This window comes from Microcaecilia unicolor, chromosome 10 (assembly GCF_901765095.1).
Source record: "Microcaecilia unicolor chromosome 10, aMicUni1.1, whole genome shotgun sequence".
NCBI classification, from domain to species: Eukaryota; Metazoa; Chordata; class Amphibia; order Gymnophiona; family Siphonopidae; genus Microcaecilia; species Microcaecilia unicolor.
Window position 1 is genome coordinate 189,335,866 of NC_044040.1, and position 18,652 is coordinate 189,354,517.

An 18,652-nucleotide genomic window follows, 5' to 3' on the forward strand; every position below is an offset into this window, starting at 1 on the left:
TCATAGTTATTGGAAGAGTGCGCGTCGCCTCGCTCAACAACAGCAACATATCGTCTGCATATAAATTTATTCTGTACTCTTCACCCCCCACTATTACACCTTTCAACTCAGCCTCCTGTCTTATTCTGGCTGCCAGCGGTTCCAAAGACAGAATAAACAACAGTGGGGATAACGGGCAGCCCTGCCTGGTCCCTCCCTTTAACGGGAAGGTCTCAGTGAGAGCATCATTGATAATAATTTGAGCAGTTGGGTTACTATACAGAGCCTGAATCCATTCCAGAAAACCGCCCTGGATGCCGAAACGCCTCAATATCCAAAACAGATATTTCCATACCACCTTATCAAAGGCTTTCTCGGCATCCAGGCTGGCCAGCAACGCATCTCCTGCTCGCCCCCGCCCCTCATACAGAGCTCGACCCACTTTCAGGATATTAGCCGACGCGAATCTGCCTCTTACGAATCCCACCTGGTCCGAATGGACCAGGCACGGGATTACACGTCCCAACCTCTCTGCCAACACTGCTGCTAGTAGTTTGACATCTTGATTCAACAACGAGATCGGTCTATAAGAACCTACCAGCTCTTCATCTTTCCCCGGCTTCGGGAGAACCACAATGTGAGCATGATTTAAAACTGGGCCCATAATGCCCGTATCCTTTACTTCATCACACATGGCTATGAAAGGAGATATGAGCAAATCTTGCAAAATTTTGTAATATTCCACCCCCAGCCCATCTGGGCCTGGTGCTTTAGCCAACTTCAACCGCTTAATGGCTTGTTGAACCTCCTCCCCCCGAAACGGCTCACTCAGCATTTGCTGTTGGTCCACTGTCAGAGTGGGAAGGTCCACCCCAGCCAGAAAGTCCCTACACTGGTCCGCCGAAAATGTACCCTCCTGATAGAGAGACGCGTAATAATTTGTAAATTCCCCTTGAATCGCATCTTGCTCTTTGACTGTCTTTCCCCCTCCATCCCTCACCTTTGCAATAAACTTCTTCCCCCGATGTTGCTTCACCAAAGCTGCCAATAGCTTTCCTGTTTTGTTGCCCCAGCGGTGCAACTTAAATTTATATAGTTTAATATTATATAGCGCTCCAGCATCTAACACCGTGTATTTCTTTCCTGCACTTCATGTACAATTGTCTGTTGTCTGTTACTCTCGGAGGCGGACCCAATTAGATTCCTACGGGCCTCTCTCAATTTTTCCGTGAGGTCTCTAAACTGCGCCTCCCGGCGTCTCCTCTGTGAAACTGTGTAAGAGATAATCCTACCCCGCAAAACTGCCTTTGCAGCCTCCCAAAATATTCTTGGGCTCCCTGATGATCCCTCATTATCCGATGCATAATCCAACCAGCTCTGGCGTAAAAAAATTCGAAATTCACTACTCTGGTACATTGCCGGATTCATCCTCCATCTAGCCGGCCGACCGCCGCTCCCCCACTGCAAATCCGCCCACACCGGAGCGTGATCAGAGACATCTGGTTCGCCAATTCCCGTTTTAATGGTCATCAGGCTTAACGACTGGGACACCAGCAAATAGTCAAGGCGCGAGTGAACCCCATGTGGATGTGAAAAAAAAGTGTAGTCGTGCTCCTCTAGATGTTGAAAGCGCCAAACGTCCACTAGCCCCAATTTTCCCATTACCAAATTCACCCCTCTCTCATCACCTTGGCTGACTTCTAATATCCGCTACCTACGTTCCTGTACCCGCTCCGCCAAACGCCTCTGGCGGAAATCTCGGGCCCTTGCTGATTTCTTACACTTTAAGTTCATACTGATCTCCTTCCAATATGCTCTTTTACGCGCCAAACAGGATTATTATATCCAACTGACCAACTCTTTTGGCTCTAACCCTCGACTTCTCTTCACCACATTGAACTCTTTCCTCAAGGTGCCCCCTCCCCCAACTCCCCCTTCATTATCTCCTCAGACCCTTGCTGAATTCTTTCACGACAAGGTTCAAAAGATAAACCTTGAATTCTCTACCTCGCCACTTCTCCCTCCAGTAATCCGTTCCCCTCTCTCTCCTTCCCCCTCATTCCTTTTCATCCTTTCCTGAAGTTACTATAGAGGAAACTACACTTCTCCTTTCTTCCTCAAAATGTACCACCTGTTCCTCTGATCCCATTCCCACCCACCTTCTTAATGCCATCTCACCTGCTCTTACCACATTCTCAACCTCTCACTTTCCACTGCAACTGTCCCTACTGCCTTTAAACATGCTGTGGTCACACCTCTCCTTAAGAAGCCTTCACTCGACTGTACTTATCCCTCTAATTACCGACCCATCTCCCTCCTCCCTTTTCTCTCCAAATTACTTGAGCGTGCTGTTCACCACTGCTGCCTTGATTTTCTCTCTTCACATGCTATTCTTGACCCCTATAATCTGGTTTTCGCCCTCTCCACTCAACCGAAATTGCACTTACTAAAGTCTCCAATGACTTATTACTGGCTAAATCCAGAGGTCTCTCTTCCATCCTCATTCTTCTTGATCTTTCCGCTGCTTTTGACACTGTCGATCACAGCATACTCCTCGATACCCTGTCCTCACTTGGATTCCAGGGCTCTGTCCTTTCCTGGTTCTCTTCCTACCTCTCCCTCCGCACCTTTAGTGTTCACTCTGGTGGATCCTCTTCTACTTCTATCCCTCTGCCTATCGGCGTACCTCAGGGTTCTGTTCTTGGTCCCCTCCTCTTTTCTATATACACTTCTTCCCTTGGTTCATTAATTGCATCCCATGGCTTTTCCTATCATCTCTATGCTGATGACTCCCAAATCTACCTTTCTACCCCTGATATTTCACCTTGCATCCAAACCAAAGTTTCAGCGTGCTTGTCTGACGTTGCTGTCTGGATGTCTCAACGCCACCTGAAATTAAACATGACCAAAACTGAGCTTCTCATTTTTCCCCCCAAACCCACCTCCCCGCTCCCCCCGTTTTCTATTTCTGTCGATGGCTCTCTCATTCTCCCTGTCTCCTCAACTCGAAACTTTGGGGTCATCGTTGACTCTTCGCTCTCCTTCTCTGCTCATATCCAGCAGATCGCCAAGACCTGTCGTTTCTTTCTTTACAACATCCGTAAAATCCGCCCCTTTCTTTCCGAGCACTCTACCAAAACCCTCATCCACACCCTTGTCACCTCTCGTTTAGACTACTGCAATCTGCTTCTTGCTGGCCTCCCACTTAGTCATCTCTCCCCTCTCCAATCGGTTCAAAACTCTGCTGCCCGTCTTGCCTTCCACCAGGGTCGCTTTACTCGTACTACCCCTCTCCTCAAGTCGCAAGTTGAAGAGGGCTCCCTACTACTCTGAGATGTAGGTATGCTCCTTCTCACCAGCCTCAGCAGGCAGTCCCAGCATTCTTGTTCTCGTCAACAGCGTGTGCCCAAGGCCCAGTCAGCTAACCCCCCCCCCCCCCCCCCTCCCCGGTTAAATCCAGGGACAAGCTTTTGACTTGCTTCAGCAGAGCATAGTGGCAATAAAGCTAACCGTCTTGGATGACCTACCTGTTGGGGGAAAATGAATTTTCTTTACAAGAAAGATGGCCCCTTGTAAGCGCTGATTGGTGGGTTCTTCAAATAGTCTCTCGGTTATGCCTTTTATTGGTGTCAATGACCACCAAATTGCCCACCAGGAGTGTCTCACTCAGCTCAAGGAGGTACTTGTAGAGGAACTCTGCCCATCTAAAGGTCTGGGTTGTCAAGTCTGTTTTGCCAGGGGAAGAAGGGCATGGATTCTATTCCAGGTACTTCCTTGTGCTCAAGAAAACGGGCACGCACAGAAACTTGATCAGACCATTCAACAAGCAACGCTGGCCAGATGAGAAGAGGACTTCGGCTGTCGGGGGTTGGGGTCCCCCGTCAGCACAGGTACGCGGCGGGGGAGGGTTTTCAGCGGAAAGGGGGGGTAGAGAGGGTCACGGCGGGAGGGTCCATGGGTCAGTAACGCGAAGGGAGGGGTGTTGAAATCGGAGGGAGGGAGGAGTCTGTAACTCGGTGGGAAGGGCGTGAGGGGGCCTTCAACTGGAAGGGAGGGAGGGGGTCTGAAGGGAGGGAGGGAGGCGTGGGTCTCGGAGGGGACAGAGCGAGACAGCGAGGGAGGGTGGGGGATTAACTTGCTAGCACCCGTTTCATTGCCTACCGAAACCGGCCTTTTTTACTAGTTAAGGAATAAATGGTGATTCTTTAGCTTTTTGGAGGCAGAGATTGAGCTCAGAAAGATCATTGTGATTAGGTGGGGACACGGTAAAGAATTTGGATATCGCTCACATAGTAAAAAGGTTGACAATCGGCAGCTGTTGAACATTTGGGTTGGGGGGAAGGGTAGCCTTGGGCTCCTTCCAGTCTGGCATGGGCAATTTTCTGGGCAGATGCTTTGCTGATCTCTCCAGAAAACATTTGAAATGCAGTGACTTGGTTGTCATGCCATTCTTTCATGAAGCATTTATGGATTTGATATTCTGACTAAAGGCACTTTGGCCTTTATTAGAGTGGTGATCTGGGTCCTTGTCTTCCACCTCTCAGTGAGATATTGCTTGCGTATATCACAGTTGTGTGGGCTGGCCTAGCAGGGATCATAAGGAATGCAAAAGTTTAGTCATACTTGCTAATTTCTTTTTTTTTTTTTCCTTCCCTTGAGTCCGATTGGGCCAGTCCAGAATCTTCCCTGGAACACTATATGGCTCTAATATTCTTCAGGTTCTCTTTCTCTCTCCCAGATTGATGTATAGTTTAAAATGAGTGATTAATAATCAGTGCTGTTGTTGTTTAGATAAGGTTTTGGGGTATGTGCAGTAGACCTAATTCTGCTTTGATGGTAGCATACTAGAGAATTCAAGTGTACTAGCTCATATACTGGTGATAATACTGGAATAGTTCAGTATTTCTATCTAAAGAGTCACAACCCACTTGTGTAAACTGGCCTATCAGGACTTGAGGAGAAGGAAAGGAAGTTAACAGGCATGACATAATTTCTCCGTTTAATTTAAATGTGCTTTCTTTATTTCAACTAGCCATGATCTACAGAAAAGAATTGGTGAAATGGAAACACAGAAACAGAAAATACATGAAGACACTAAAGATGTTAATGAGAAGAGTAATAAACTTGCTGATGAAATGAAAATTAAAAATAAAGCCTTAAAGGATGTAGAAAAGTAGGTGGTTTACAGTTTTATTCGTAAAAATGCCTAATTTATAAAGGTGCAGTAATAACTATGCTCTTTCATCTCATTTTCTTAATCTTCTGTAGCATTAATGTATAAATTGGTCTGCCTTGTGTGGAGCACATTATCTACAAAAATATGCAAACTTTTCTTGAGACATGACTTTTTCTTTCTTTACGGATGTAAAAAGTAATCTTTTAAATTTACTTTCTTAGCATTCAACAAGTCAATAGGCAGAGTCCACAATTGGCATGTTTTTGAAATGCTGGCTACAGTATTGTATTTTAAGTGCTGCTATTGTTTTATTCACTAAAGTGGTAGTATTTATATCATTTCTGTCTTCAAATTTGCTCGCATTCTATCATTTTCACTTTGGACTTTTCTAATATGGACACATATAACATAAACATTTATTAATATATTCTTAAGTTTAGTTATTAGAATGATTCACACTTTCCACAGATAGCTTTTTTAGTCAGCATGATTCACCTTGGCGCAAGCACACTATAGTTCTCTCTCTTCAGTTGATCCCTGATACTTAAGAGACGTTTTTCACAAAGATGTATGTACACTCATACAGTATTTAATAACTTAGTAATTTTTTGAAGCTTTTTATAAATTACTTATGTTTCTATTTGTTTTTAAAGTCAACTCCTGATGAATGCTGTATAGCAAACACAGCCTGTGTTCAGTGAATCTGTCTGGGACTGGCTTATTGTACCTGTGTGTTGAGCAACATTGTATATTCAGCAATCAATAAAGCACCTTTTTTTTTTTTTTTTTAAACCACATTGGATCAACTTTGTGGTTTATCCCTCTCACTTTTAAAGTTTGCTTGTGCTGGTGTGTGGGAGCCTTGGTTTTTCTCCTTTTCTTTGAATTGCATTTCAAGTAACACTGGCTGTAAGTGGAGAGCAGTGATGTCCATTTGAACTATAGGGTTTTAAGTTAAGACACCTGTTTTGTTGGCCTAAATTTATTTGTATAGCTAAGTGGCTGATAGAATATCACTGCGTGTGCTGGTTCCTTCCTGCCCAACATGCGGGTCCTCCAGTCTTCTTTTCCCCACGGAGCTGAGAGGACGCATTTGCGTGTGCACGCCTCACACTATGCTTACCATTTTTCAAAATGCCTTCCCGTGCGGATATATATATATATATATATATATATATAATTTTTACCTTTTCCTTCATATTGTCTCCTTTCTTTTGTTTTTCCATCCTATTTTTTAAATACATTTTTTGTCTCTTTTACGTTTCCTGTTTTTGTGTGTGGCTGCCAGGTTTAGGCTTCAGCCCTGACCTCAATTTGAACTCTGCCCTTTTTTTTTCTCTAAAGGTAAATTGAGGAATTTAATTTGGCTGAGATTTTTTCGATATCACAGAAGACCCCCTTCCCCACCCCAGTGGCTTCAAGCAGCACACTGGTGTGTATGCGTGACTGCCACTGACCTGCACAATTTAGTTATTTTTATTTATTGGTGCTTCAGGTGCCTTGGGCGAGATCGTGACCCTTCTGTGCTCTCTATTTGCAAATGTAGGTGAGAGTGAGTGCAACTGGCTCAAATGGAGCATTTTTTTGGCTCTTTAAAGGCACCTGCAGCATTGATCTCCATGGCTGCTCCGGCTTTGGCATCCACTAGGAGTGCACCGCATCGAATGGGTCTCCACCTGCCTCCGCACAGGACGCTGTTAGCAGGCCCCAGAACTGGTCAGCATTGGATCAGATGCTGAGGACACACATGGATTTGGCGGCTCATCAACGGCACCGAAGGATCAAGGCTGTATGCATTGGGGAAAGCCCAAGAAGCATCGATCTCAATGAGCGGTTCCCCAGCTTTCTCCAGGAGGAGCTGGCACAGTTGCTGCAGGGGGTTCCAGCTTTGGCATTGAGGGTACTTGTGCTGCTATTGGAACAGCCCCAGGCCCTCTCTGATGCCCCATCGATGCTGATGCCCAGATCTTTGACACTGGTACCTCACTGGGTGTCGACATTGATGTCTGGGAAGGCAGTACTGCCTTCGACATTGGGATAGGAAGCTTCCTTGGAGTCTGAAAGTAGGGCCACCTCTCGAAGCTCCTCATAGCTTGGGCATTGTTACACCAGTGCAAGGTTGACACTCATTCATCTGCTTCTTAGAATGGTAAATACTCTTATTCGGACCACTCATGGGAATCAGATGCTAAGACCCACATTACTTCTCAGAGGAGGAGTTGTGGAATTCCTTCTGATTCTTGCCTCCTCAAGAGAGGTGGCAGTCTCCAACAGAGATGCTCTTTTAAAAGTTTTATGATGGAGATGGCTGCGGCCGTCCCATTGTATTGTAGTTGGAGAAGGAGGAGGCACTTAGAGCAGAGATGTTGGCCGTTCTGGGCTAAAAGTCTCCTCCTAAAGGAGCAGTCACAGTACCATTCACCCTATCCTTAAGGACACACTGTTGAAGAACTGGCGTCTTCTCTTACAGTGCAGGTCACACCTGAGGATATGCAGTATCCATAATCAGAAGGCTCCCGGACTTTAGAAGGCATAGTTGCCCCACAACTCCATGGTGGTTGAATCCACTTTCAAACGGGCCAAGAGTTCTTGGTTTTATGCTTCGGCGCCCCCAGCGACAGGAGGGTAGAACATTGGATTCATTTGAATGGAAGACTTTTCAGGCCTCATTGCTCGCATCGTATCAGCTCTACATAAACCTTTACTTGGAGTCTTTAGTAAACATTTCACTGAGTCTGGCGTACTCTCTCCCTTCGAAGTAGACCATGGAGCTTTGCCAGCTAGCATGTAGACATTATCTGGCCAGGGGCATCTATGATACTTTTGATGTCGCGTCCAGACTCTTTGGAATGGGTGCGGGGATGTGCAAACTCTCATGGCTGCGTGTCTGACTCTCATGGCTTTGTGTGTCTCACCTGGAACCAGTGGTTCAGTAGAGGATGTCGTACAGTGCCATGCTGAAGAAACAACTTGTTCGATGAGAAAATGGAAGAGGTTGCTGGCCTCGTAAACAAAAAAACATAGATACTATCCACATTCTCTTGGCGTACCCCATCTGCATCTTCAACTAGAAAATATTTGACTGGGTCTAGGCAGCTTACCTACTACTATTGAAAGGCATAGTAGGTACTTGCCTCCTACTCGTTCCACTCAGGCAATTCGTTCCCAGCGTCAAAGGCCTTACCAGCCCTGTCCTCAAAGTCCCAGTCAAAGGAGGGCAAGGGTTTTTGACTGGCTCCAGAAGAGCATAGCCACTCAAACAGTATGCATCACAGACGACTTGGTTGGAGAGAGGCTCATTTTTTACCAACACAGGTGGCTCCTTGTAACCTCTGACTGGTAGGTTCTTCAAATAGTCTGTGTTGGTACGCACTGAATTGATGTCAGAACCCTCCAAATTGCCCACAGAGTCATTCATCTCTCAGCACAAGTAGGTACTTACAGAGAAACTGCTCTCTGGACTTAAAGGATGCCTATACCCACATTTCGATACTTCTAAATTACGGGAATTATCTCGGATTTCAAGTGGGAAAACTGCACTGCCAGTATCATGTTTTGTCTTTTGACATGGCATCTGCACCCGGGGTTTTCAGTGTCTTGTGGTAGTTGCAGCATACTTAAGTAAACCGGGGGTGTATATGTTTCCCTACCTGGACGATTGGTCAAATCCATATCTCAGGAAGGAGTCAATGAGGATGACTATTCAGTTAGAGCTACTGGGGTTTGTCATCAATTACCCCAAGTCCCACCTATAACCAGTTCATCAATTGGAATATATAGGAACTCTGCTGGATATGGCGCTGGCTCAGGTCGTCCTTCAAGTAAGAGCAGATATCTTCTTAACACTTGATTTGCAGGTCCGCAGCAGGTTTCAGCTTAGCCAATGTTCAGACTGAGCCACATGGCCTCCCACTATGCATGTCACTCCCATAGCATGGCATGTGTTCAGATCAGCCTCTCTCGAGGAGATGTGCAATGCTGCAATGTGATACTCAGTCTACACATTCATTTCCCACTACTGTTTGGATCAGGACACCTAACAGTTCAGACAAGCAGTTCTCTAGAATGTATTCAGTGGCTAAAATCCAACTGTACTCTCTGATTGAACTTTGTCTTGACATTTAGAGACTCATTTATTCTAGCTTTCTTGTTTTCGGTGAGCCTGGTAGCTAGGGATTGATTCCCAGATGTGATAATATGAAGGCCTGCTTGTCCTCGTAGAAAGCAAAACTTACCCATAGCTGTTTTTCTCAGAAGGCAGCAGGCCGATCATTCTTACGTACCCTCCAACCTCCACTAGGGTTTTTGCTTTTTCGCCTGACTGGAGGACCTGTGCTCGCGTGTTGAGCAGGAACACAACAGCACATGCGTGATTGGACGCTGCTAGAAGGTATCCTCCCCAACCTTTGTTGGATGGCGTCACTCAGATGCGAGAATAATTGCCCTGCTATGCTTGAACACCAGCTACAGGTATGTATCTTTGTTTTGGTTTTTTTAGAAAATTTTAGTCTGAAGTTTCTCATTTTTGGTCATTTTTCCCTATCAGGAGACTTAACAAAATTACGAATTTCATTGAGCAAAGCAGAGAAAAATTTACCCAGTTGGACCTGCAGGATGTTGATGTGAGAGAGAAACTAAAACATGCCAAAAGTAAATCCAAAAAGCTCCATAAACAACTACAAAAGGACAAGGAAAAGGTATAACTTAAACTTTTTATTCTTTTTCGTTAACTGAGAAATTGATTCCACAGTTAAATAATAGCATGGTGCCAGATAGGAGCATCTCATTCTGAACTCAGAACTAATGCAAGTTCTGAGCATTCGCCTCTTTCTTCCTGCATGCAGTATTCTGTCTCATCAGTTTGTGTTTTATGCTTTGCTCTACAAATGGAAGAATAAAAAGAGTTTAACCTTCTCTTCCTTTTCTTCTGATGTTTTTTGTCTTGCTTTAAAAAGAAAAAAAAGATGACCCATTTTTCCTGTAGAAAATGCCTTGAAGAAAGTTGAGTATCTGGAGTAGGTGTTGGGCCTGGATCTTTCTACAGGATTAAGTAGTCCAGAAAGCATAAGAAAAGTTTAAGCAGGCTGCTTGTTCTTATGATTGGGTGACGTCCGAAGGCAGCCCCAGGATTGGAAGATCTTCCTAGCAACAAAGTTTGCTAGCTCACGCGTGGACATGCGCGAACCGCCTTCCCGCCCGTAGCACGAACGTGCTCCACAGTCTCTCTTCTTCCATGGTTCGGAACAGCTGTGTATCGGTCGTTCTCTGCCCCATAGAGGCCCTCGCTGTGTTCTTCGCCACGTTTTTTTTGCCAAATCGGCTTGTTCTTCCTTTTCTCTCGTGTTCTTTTACAAAAAAAAAAGTTAGTTTGTTTCCTTTATTTTCCTAGAGTTTTTCCCTGTAAGTTTCCTTTCCTTGGCATGAGCAGGCTTTTCGCTGCCCGTACGGGTTTTTTTTCCTTCCTTTGGTGCCTTTTTTCTGGCATCGTCGCGTTTGACCTCGCCGCCGCGATTTTTCCGCCCATGTCTTCAAAGCCTGCCAGCGGCTTCAAGAAGTGCACGCGGTTCAACTGGACGATCTCGCTCACTGATAGGCACGTTTCGTGTCTTCAGTGTCTAGGGGATGGTCATCGCCCTAACGCCTGTACCTTGTGCCTCCAGCTCAAGAAGAGAACCCAGGCGGCGAGATTGGCGCAGTGGAACATTCTTTTGGGAGCCTCGTCCGGTCCTTCAACGTCGACGGAGCCAGCGGTACCGAGGTCATCGCCGGTATCGATGTCTGCATCGGAGGGTGCATTGACGTCCGGAGTGCAGGTGATGGCTGTCCAGAGATCCCACACTGGTAGCAGTGAGCCATCGAGTGGGTCTCTACCTGCCTCGAGGGCTCCTGCTGTAGAGGCCCCCCAGGACCGACCACCTTTAGACTCGGCCCCGAGGGGACGTCTGGATTCCACGTCTTCCTCTTCGGTACCAGGAGGTGCAGCTGGCGTGCCTTGCTCGAAGGCGAAGAAGCACCGTCATCGGTCATCTTCCCGTCACGGTACCGAGAGCTCCAGGACACCGAAGGATTCGGTACCTGTGAAACGTCGACGCCGGGAGGACCGCTCACCCTCCATACAGGAGGTATCGATGCGCTCTGCTCTGGACAGCCCGGTACCGCCTCCACGCCCCAGACAGGTTCTGACTTCGTTGCTGGTACTGACCCCACTGCCTTGCTCGACAGCCACTCTGGACGAGTGCCTCAGAGCCATACTTCCAGAGATCCTGGAAGGGTTGCTGCGACCACCTGCTCCGGTACCGTCGGTACCTGCGCCGCCAGTACTGTCGAGAGATGCGGCAGTTGGCTCCCCGCCCGTGGTGAGGATGGCGATGCCGGTGCCACTTGCAGCATCGGCGTCCGCTGCCACCCAGGTTGACTTGACATCGCTAGAGGGAGCTTCGTCGCCGGCGGCGCGGAAGTCTTCTTGACACCGCCATCGGGGACCTAGTTCCTCGGCGTCGAGATGGGCTCGGCTTTGGACTGAAGTTCGTGAACTGGTGTCCGATACCGAAGGTGAGGCCTCATGGGGGAGGCAGAGGAGGACACCAGGTATTTCTCTGACGAGGAGTCTTGTGGTCTTCCTTCTGATCCCACTCTTTCGCCAGAGAGAAAGCTTTCTCCCCCGGAGAGTCTGTCTCTCTCGTCATTTGTCCGGGAAATGTCTGCGGCCATTCCCTTCCCAGTGGTTACTGAGGATGAGCCCAGGGCTGAGATGTTTGAGGTCCTGGACTATCCTTCGCCACCTAAGGAGTCGTCCACTCTTCCCCTTCATAATGTCCTGAAGCAGGCATGGTTGGCGAACTGGACGAAACCCTTCAAGTAAGCCCACCATTCCCAAAAAGATTGACTCCCAGTATCGGATCCACGGGGACCCAGAGTTAATGAAGACCCAGTTGCCTCATGACTCTGGAGTTGTGGATCTGGCTCTCAAGAAAGTCAAGAGTACTATGGATTACGCCTCGGCGGGAGTCTAGGACTCTGGACTCTTTTGGGAGGAAGGCCTACCATTCTGCTGTGCTTGTGTCTAAGATCCAGTCGTACCAGCTCTACACGAGCATCCACTTGCGGAACAGTGTGAGGCAGCTGACGGACTTGGTCGATAAGCTCCCGTCGGAACAGGCCAAGCCTTTTCAGGAGATGGTCAGGCAGCTGAAGGCATGTAGGAAATTCCTGTCCAGGGGTGTTTACTACACTTTTGATGTTGCGTCCAGGGCCACTGCTCAAGGTATAGTGATGCGCAGACTCTCATGGCTGCATGCCTCTGACCTGGAGAATCGAGTCCAGCAGCGGATTGCGGATGCTCCTTGCTGGGGGGATAACATTTTTGGTGAGCGCGTCGAACAGGTGGTAGAACAGCACCAGCGGGACACCGCATTCGACAAGCTCTCCCACCGGACGCCTTCAGCATCTACCTCTTCAGGTAGACGTTTTTATGGGGGAAGGAGGAATGTTCCCTATGCTTCTAATAGACGTAGGTACAATACACCTTCTCGCCAGCCTGCTCAGGCTAAGCCCCAGCGAGCTCGTTCACGTCAACAGCGTGTGCCTCCACAGGCCACTGTAGCTCCCCAGCAAAAGCAAGGGACGAACTTTTGACTGGCTCCAGGCAAGCATAGCTGATATAAAAGTGTCTGTGCCGGACGACCTGCCGGTAGGAGGGAGGTTAAAGTTTTTTCACCAAAGGTGGCCTCTTGTAACCTCCGACCGGTGGGTTCTCCAAATAGTCCGGCTAGGATACTCCCTCAATTTGAACTCCAAATTGCCCACCGGGAGCTCAGTCCTTCAGCTTCCAGCACAAGCAGGTACTTGCAGAGGAAATCTCCGCCCTTCTCAGCGCCAATGCGGTCGAGCCCGTGCCACCGGGGCAGGAAGGGCTAGGATTCTATTCCAGGTACTTCCTTGTGGAAAAGAAAACGGGGGGGGGGGGGGGGGGGATGCGTCCCATCCTACACCTAAGGGCCCTGATCAAATATCAGGTCCGAGAAAAGTTCAGGATGCTTTCCCTGGTCACCCTTCTTCCCATGATTCAGAAAAACGATTGGCTATGCTCTCTGGACTTAAAGGATGCTTATACTCACATTCCGATACTACCAGCTCACAGGCAGTATCTTTGTTTCCGTCTGGGAACACGGCATTTTCAGTACTATGTGCTACCTTTGCGTCTCGCCTCTGCGCCCATAGTGTTCACGAAATGCCTGGCAGTAGTGGCGGCCTCTTTGCGCAGACTGGGAGTGCAGGTGTTCCCTTATCTCGACGATTGGCTGGTGAAGAACACCTCGGACGCAGGAGTTCTACAGTCCATGCAGATGACTATTGAACTCCTGGAGCTACTAGGGTTTGTGATAAATTATCCAGATTCCCACCTTCTTCCAGTGCAAAAACTAGAATTCATAGGAGCTCTGCTAGACTCCCAGACTACTCATGCCTACCTCCCCAAAGCAAGGACAGATAATCTTCTGTCCCTTGTCTCCTGGGTACGAGCGTCTCAGCAGATCACAGTTCGGCAGATGTTGAGATTGCTCGTCCACATGGCCTCCACAGTTCACGTAACTCCCATGGCCCGTCTCCACATGAGATCTGCTCAATGGACCCTTGCTTCCCAGTGGTATCAAGCTGCGGGGGATCTGAAAGATGTGATCCGGTTGTCCACTGTTTTTCTCAAATCCCTGCATTGGTGGACAATTCGTTCCAATTTGACCTTGGGACGTCCCTTTCAAATTCCTCAGCCGCAAAAAGTGCTGACTATGGATGCGTCTCTCCTGGGGTGGGAGGCTCAAGTCGATGGGCTTCACACCCAAGGATGTTGGTCCCTTCAGGAGACAGGTTTTCAGATCGACCTCCTGGAGTTACGAGATCAGAGATCGGATATCCAACCAAATTATCCAAATTCAGACAGAGAATCAGGTTGCCATGCATTACATCAACAAGCAGGGGGGCACCGGATCTCGCCCCTTGTGTCAGGAAGCCGTCGGGATGTGGCTTTGGTCTCGCCATCATGACATGTTCCTTCCAGCCAGATATCTGGCAGGTGTAAACAGTCTGGCCGACAGGTTGAGCCGGATAATGCAACCGCGTGAGTGGTCACTCAACTTGTGAGTTGTCCGCAAGATTTTCCAAGCGTGGGGCACCCCCTTGGTAGATCTTTTTGCCACTCAGACCAATCACAAGGTCCTTCAGTTCTGTTCCACACTTCAGGCCCACGGCAGGCTAGCGTCGGATGCCTTTCTCCTTCATTGGGGGAAGGACCTCCTGTATGCATATCCTCCCATACCCTTGGTAGGGAAGACTTTGCTGAAACTCAAGCAGGATCGTGGAACCATGATTCTGATCGCTCCATTCTGGCCTCATCAGATCTGGTTCCCTCTTCTTCTGTAGTTGTCCTCTGAAGAACCGTGGAGATTGGAGTGTTTTCCAACCCTCATCAGTCAGAACGAGGGGGCGCTCCTGCATCCCATCTTCCAGTCCCTGGCTCTCACGACCTGAAGGTTGAGAGCGTAGACTTTGCCTCCTTGGGTCTTTCTGAGGGTGTCTTCCGAGTCTTGCTTCCAGGAAAGATTCCACGAAGAGGTGTTATGCTTTCAAGTGGAAGAGGTTTAACGTCTGGTGTGACAGCCAGGCCCTAGATCCTCGTTCTTGTCCTACACAGGCCCTGCTTGAATACCTTCTGCACTTGTCTGAGTCTGGTCTTAAGACTACTCTGTAAGAGTTCATCTTAGTGCGATTAGTGCTTTTCATTATCATGTAGAGGGTAAGTCTATCTCGGAACAGCCTTTAGTTCGCTTCATGAGAAGTTTGCTTTTGTCAAAGCCCCCTATCAAGCCTCCACCAGTGTCATGGGATCTCAATGTCGTTCTCATCCAGCTGATGAAACCTCCTTTTGAGCCACTGAATTCTTGCCATCTGAAGTACTTGACCTGGAAGGTCATTTTCTTAGTGGCAGTCACTTCTGCTTGCAGAGTCAGTGAGCTTCAAGCCTTGGTAGCTCATGCTCCTTATACCAAATTTCATCATAACAGAGTAGTCCTCCGCACTCACCCTAAGTTCTTGCCAAAGGTGGTGTCAGAGTTCCATCTTAACCAGTCAATTGTCTTGCCAACATTCTTTCCCCATCCTCATACCCGCCCTGCTGAACGTCAGTTGCACACTTTGGACTGCAACGAGCATTGGCGTTCTATGTGGAGCGGACAAGCCCACACAGTCCGCCCAATTGTTTTTCTTTTGACCCCAATAGAAGGGGAGTGGCTGTCAGGAAACACACCATTTCCAATTGGCTAGCAGATTGCATTTCCTTCACTTACGCCCAAGCTGGGCTGGCTCTTGAGGGTCATGTCACGGTTCATAGTGTTAGAGCCATGGCGGCGTCAGTGGCCCACTTGAAGTCAGCCACTATTGAAGAGATTTGCAAGGTTGCGACGTGGTCATCCGTCCACACATTCACATCTCATTACTGCCTCCAGCAGGATACCCGACGCGACAGTCGGTTCGGGCAGTCGGTGCTGCAGACTCTGTTTGGGGTTTAGAATCCAACTCCACCCCCCTAGGCCCATTTTATTCTGTTCCAGGCTGCACTCTCAGTTGTTTCTGTTTAGGTCAATCTTTATGTCCTCACCGTTGCGAGGCCCAATTGACCAATGTTTGTTGTTTTGAGTGAGCCTGGGGGCTAGGGATACCCCAATCGTGAGAACAAGCAGCCTGCTTGTACTCGGGGAAAGTGAGGTTACTAACCTGTAGCAGGTATTCTCCGAGGACAGCAGGCTGATTTGTTCTCACAAACCCGCCCGCCTCCCCTTTGGAGTTGTGTCTTTCCCTTATCTTTTGCTTTTCACTGAACTGGGGAGCACGTTCGCACTACGGGTGGGAAGACGGTCGCGCATGCGCGGTTCGCGCGTGTCCACGCAAGAGCTAGCAAACTTATTTGCTAGGAAGATCTTCTGATCCTGGGGCTGCCGTCGGACGTCACCCAATCGTGAGAACAGTCAGCCTGCTGTCCTTGGAGAATACCTGCTACAGGTTAGTAACCTCGTTTTATGAAGAGATTCACCCCAGGCAGTGCACAGCAGGTACAGTTTAACATAAAACTTACAATTTTGTTAAGAGCATAACAATGGTAAAATAATCAAAAATATACATCATTTTCCGAGGATAAGCAGGCTGTATTGTACTCACAATTGGGTCGGCGATCTGCACCGTCCTGGGAACCGCCATTTCAGATAGCAAAACATTTGCTAAAGCCTTATAAGCGCGCTGTGTGTTGAGCTGCATATGCACGGAGTGTCTTCCTGAATGGCTGCGCTCCTGAGTTTTTTTTTTTTTCTTCTGAGCAAGGAGCAACAGTGAGTTTCTGTGGTTCCTCTGTGTGCCCGGGAAAGAGCCTTGATTGTCTTTTTTAGAAATTTCCTCATTTATTTCATTTTGTTAAAAAAAAAAAAAATTAAAGTGGGGGGGGGGGGGGGTTTCCCTTTCCCTTTCCCTTTCCCCTGTAAAGTTTCCTTTCTTTTTTTTTGCGGCTGTTTTTACTCTGCTCGTCCGAGTCCTTCCCTTTTTTTCTGCCCTTTTTTCATGGCACAATCGAGACATTTGATTTAGCCGGTGCTGTCATCGAAGACTCCCAGCAGCTTCAAACGTTATACTTGGTGCAATCGGTTCATCTCTGACACTATCGATTCATGGTGTGTCCAGTGCCTTGGATCTGACCATAGCCCAGCTCGTTGCGCCCTTAGTCTTCGTATGAAGAAAAGGACTCAACTGGCTCGAGGAGCCCAGAGAGAAAAACCTTTTGGGGCTCAGTCCATTGACATCGGAACCGAGGTTGGCAGCGTCAACGACATTGAGGGACACATCAACGTCGGGAGTGAAGGTAGGCATGGCTGTTGAGAGGCCACGGCACACTGGGAACAGTGAGGCATTGAGTGGTTCTTCTTCTGCCTCGAGGCATCCTGCTGTGCATGCTCCCCGGGATTCGACGTCGTCCTCATCGGCACCGAGGAGCCTCGGTGGGGTGCATCGAGCAGTCTAAGAAGCACCGACACCGTTCCCCCTCGATGCATGGTGCCAGGAGCTCTGGGGCGCTGTTGGATTCAGCACCCGGGAAGCATCGATGCCGGGAGTATCGCTCCCACTCCATACAAGAGGTACCGACGCATCAGTCTCTCAGCAGCCCCGTTCCTGCTCCCGAACTCCAGGCAGTGCTGCCACCAACTGCTCCACCGGCCCCGCAGGCTTTTCCGATGGTGGCTCTTGAGCGCATTCAGGCCTTCCTTCCAGAGTTTCTGGAGGGACTGCTGCATACATCTGAATCGGTGTCAGGGGTGCTTGCGCCTACCATGTTGCCTACTACTGTCTCTGACCCTCCACTCGAGTGAGGTCCCCGGGCTTGGTGCTGCTTTAGGCTCCGGTATTGGCTGCCACCGAGGTCGACTCCCCATCGATGTCGCTGGAGGAAGCTTCACCGCAGTTCATTCCAAATTCCACAGCCACAGAAAGTTCTGACAACAGATGCATCTTTACAGGGGTGGGGGAGCTCATGTTAGATGGGCTTCGCACTCAGGGAGCCTGGTCCCACCCCCCCCCCCCCCCCCCCCCCCCCCCCCGGAAACAGGTCCTCAGATCAACCTCCTAGCGATCAGGAGCATTCTAAAGGCTTTCAGAAATTGGCTGTCCAACCAAATTATCTTAATTCAAACAGACAATCAGGTAGCAATGTACTACATCAACAAGCAGGGGTGCACCGGATCTAGCTCTCTGTGTCAGGAGGCCATCCAGATGTGGCTTTGGGCGCGCCATCACGGCATGTTTCTCCAAGCCAATTATCTGGCAGGTGTAAACAGTCAGGCCGACAGGCTGAGCACAGTAATGCAACCTCATGAGTAGTTGCTGAATATGGGCTTTGCCAGCAAGATCTTTTAAGCGTGGGGCACCCCCTCGGTGGATTTTTTGCCATTCAGCTGAACCACAATGTCCCTCAATTTTGTTCCAGGCTTCAGGCCCACGACAGACTACATTGGGGAACAGGCCTTCTGTATGCGTATCACCCCATACCTCTGGTGGAAAAGACTTTGCGCCATATTGGCCGCGTCAGATTTGTTTCCCTCTTTTTCTGGAAGTGTCCTCTGAAGAACCATGGAGACTGCAGTGTTTTCCAACCGTCATCACTCAGAACGAGGGGTCGCTTCTACATCCCAACCTCCAGTCTCTGGCTCTCATGGCCTGGATGTTGAGAGCCTAGAATTTGCTTCCTTAGGACTTTCGGAGGGTGTCTCCCGGGTCTCGTGCTTCCAGAAAAGATTCCACTAAGAGGTGTTACTCTTTCAGTTGGAGAAGGTTTGCTGTCTGGTGTGACAGCAAGGCCGTAGATTCCCTTTCTTGTCCTACACAGACCCTGCTTGAATATCTTCTACACTTATCAGAATCTGGTCCCAATACCAACTCCGTAAGGGTTCACCTTAGTGCAATTAGTGC

General features: G+C 48.6%; 1 protein-coding gene across 4 annotated transcripts in view; it reads left to right on the forward strand.

The window, feature by feature from the left end:
- The window catches only part of SMC4 (structural maintenance of chromosomes 4), a 254,015-nt gene that overhangs the window by 119,209 nt on the left and 116,154 nt on the right, over nucleotides 1-18,652 (forward strand). For all 4 annotated transcript variants that reach the window (XM_030216028.1, XM_030216027.1, XM_030216026.1 and 1 more), the window contains 2 exons: nucleotides 5,012-5,152; nucleotides 9,702-9,852. In XM_030216028.1, the coding sequence (XP_030071888.1) occupies nucleotides 5,012-5,152; nucleotides 9,702-9,852 (292 nt within the window). The remainder of the gene's footprint in view (nucleotides 1-5,011; nucleotides 5,153-9,701; nucleotides 9,853-18,652) is intronic.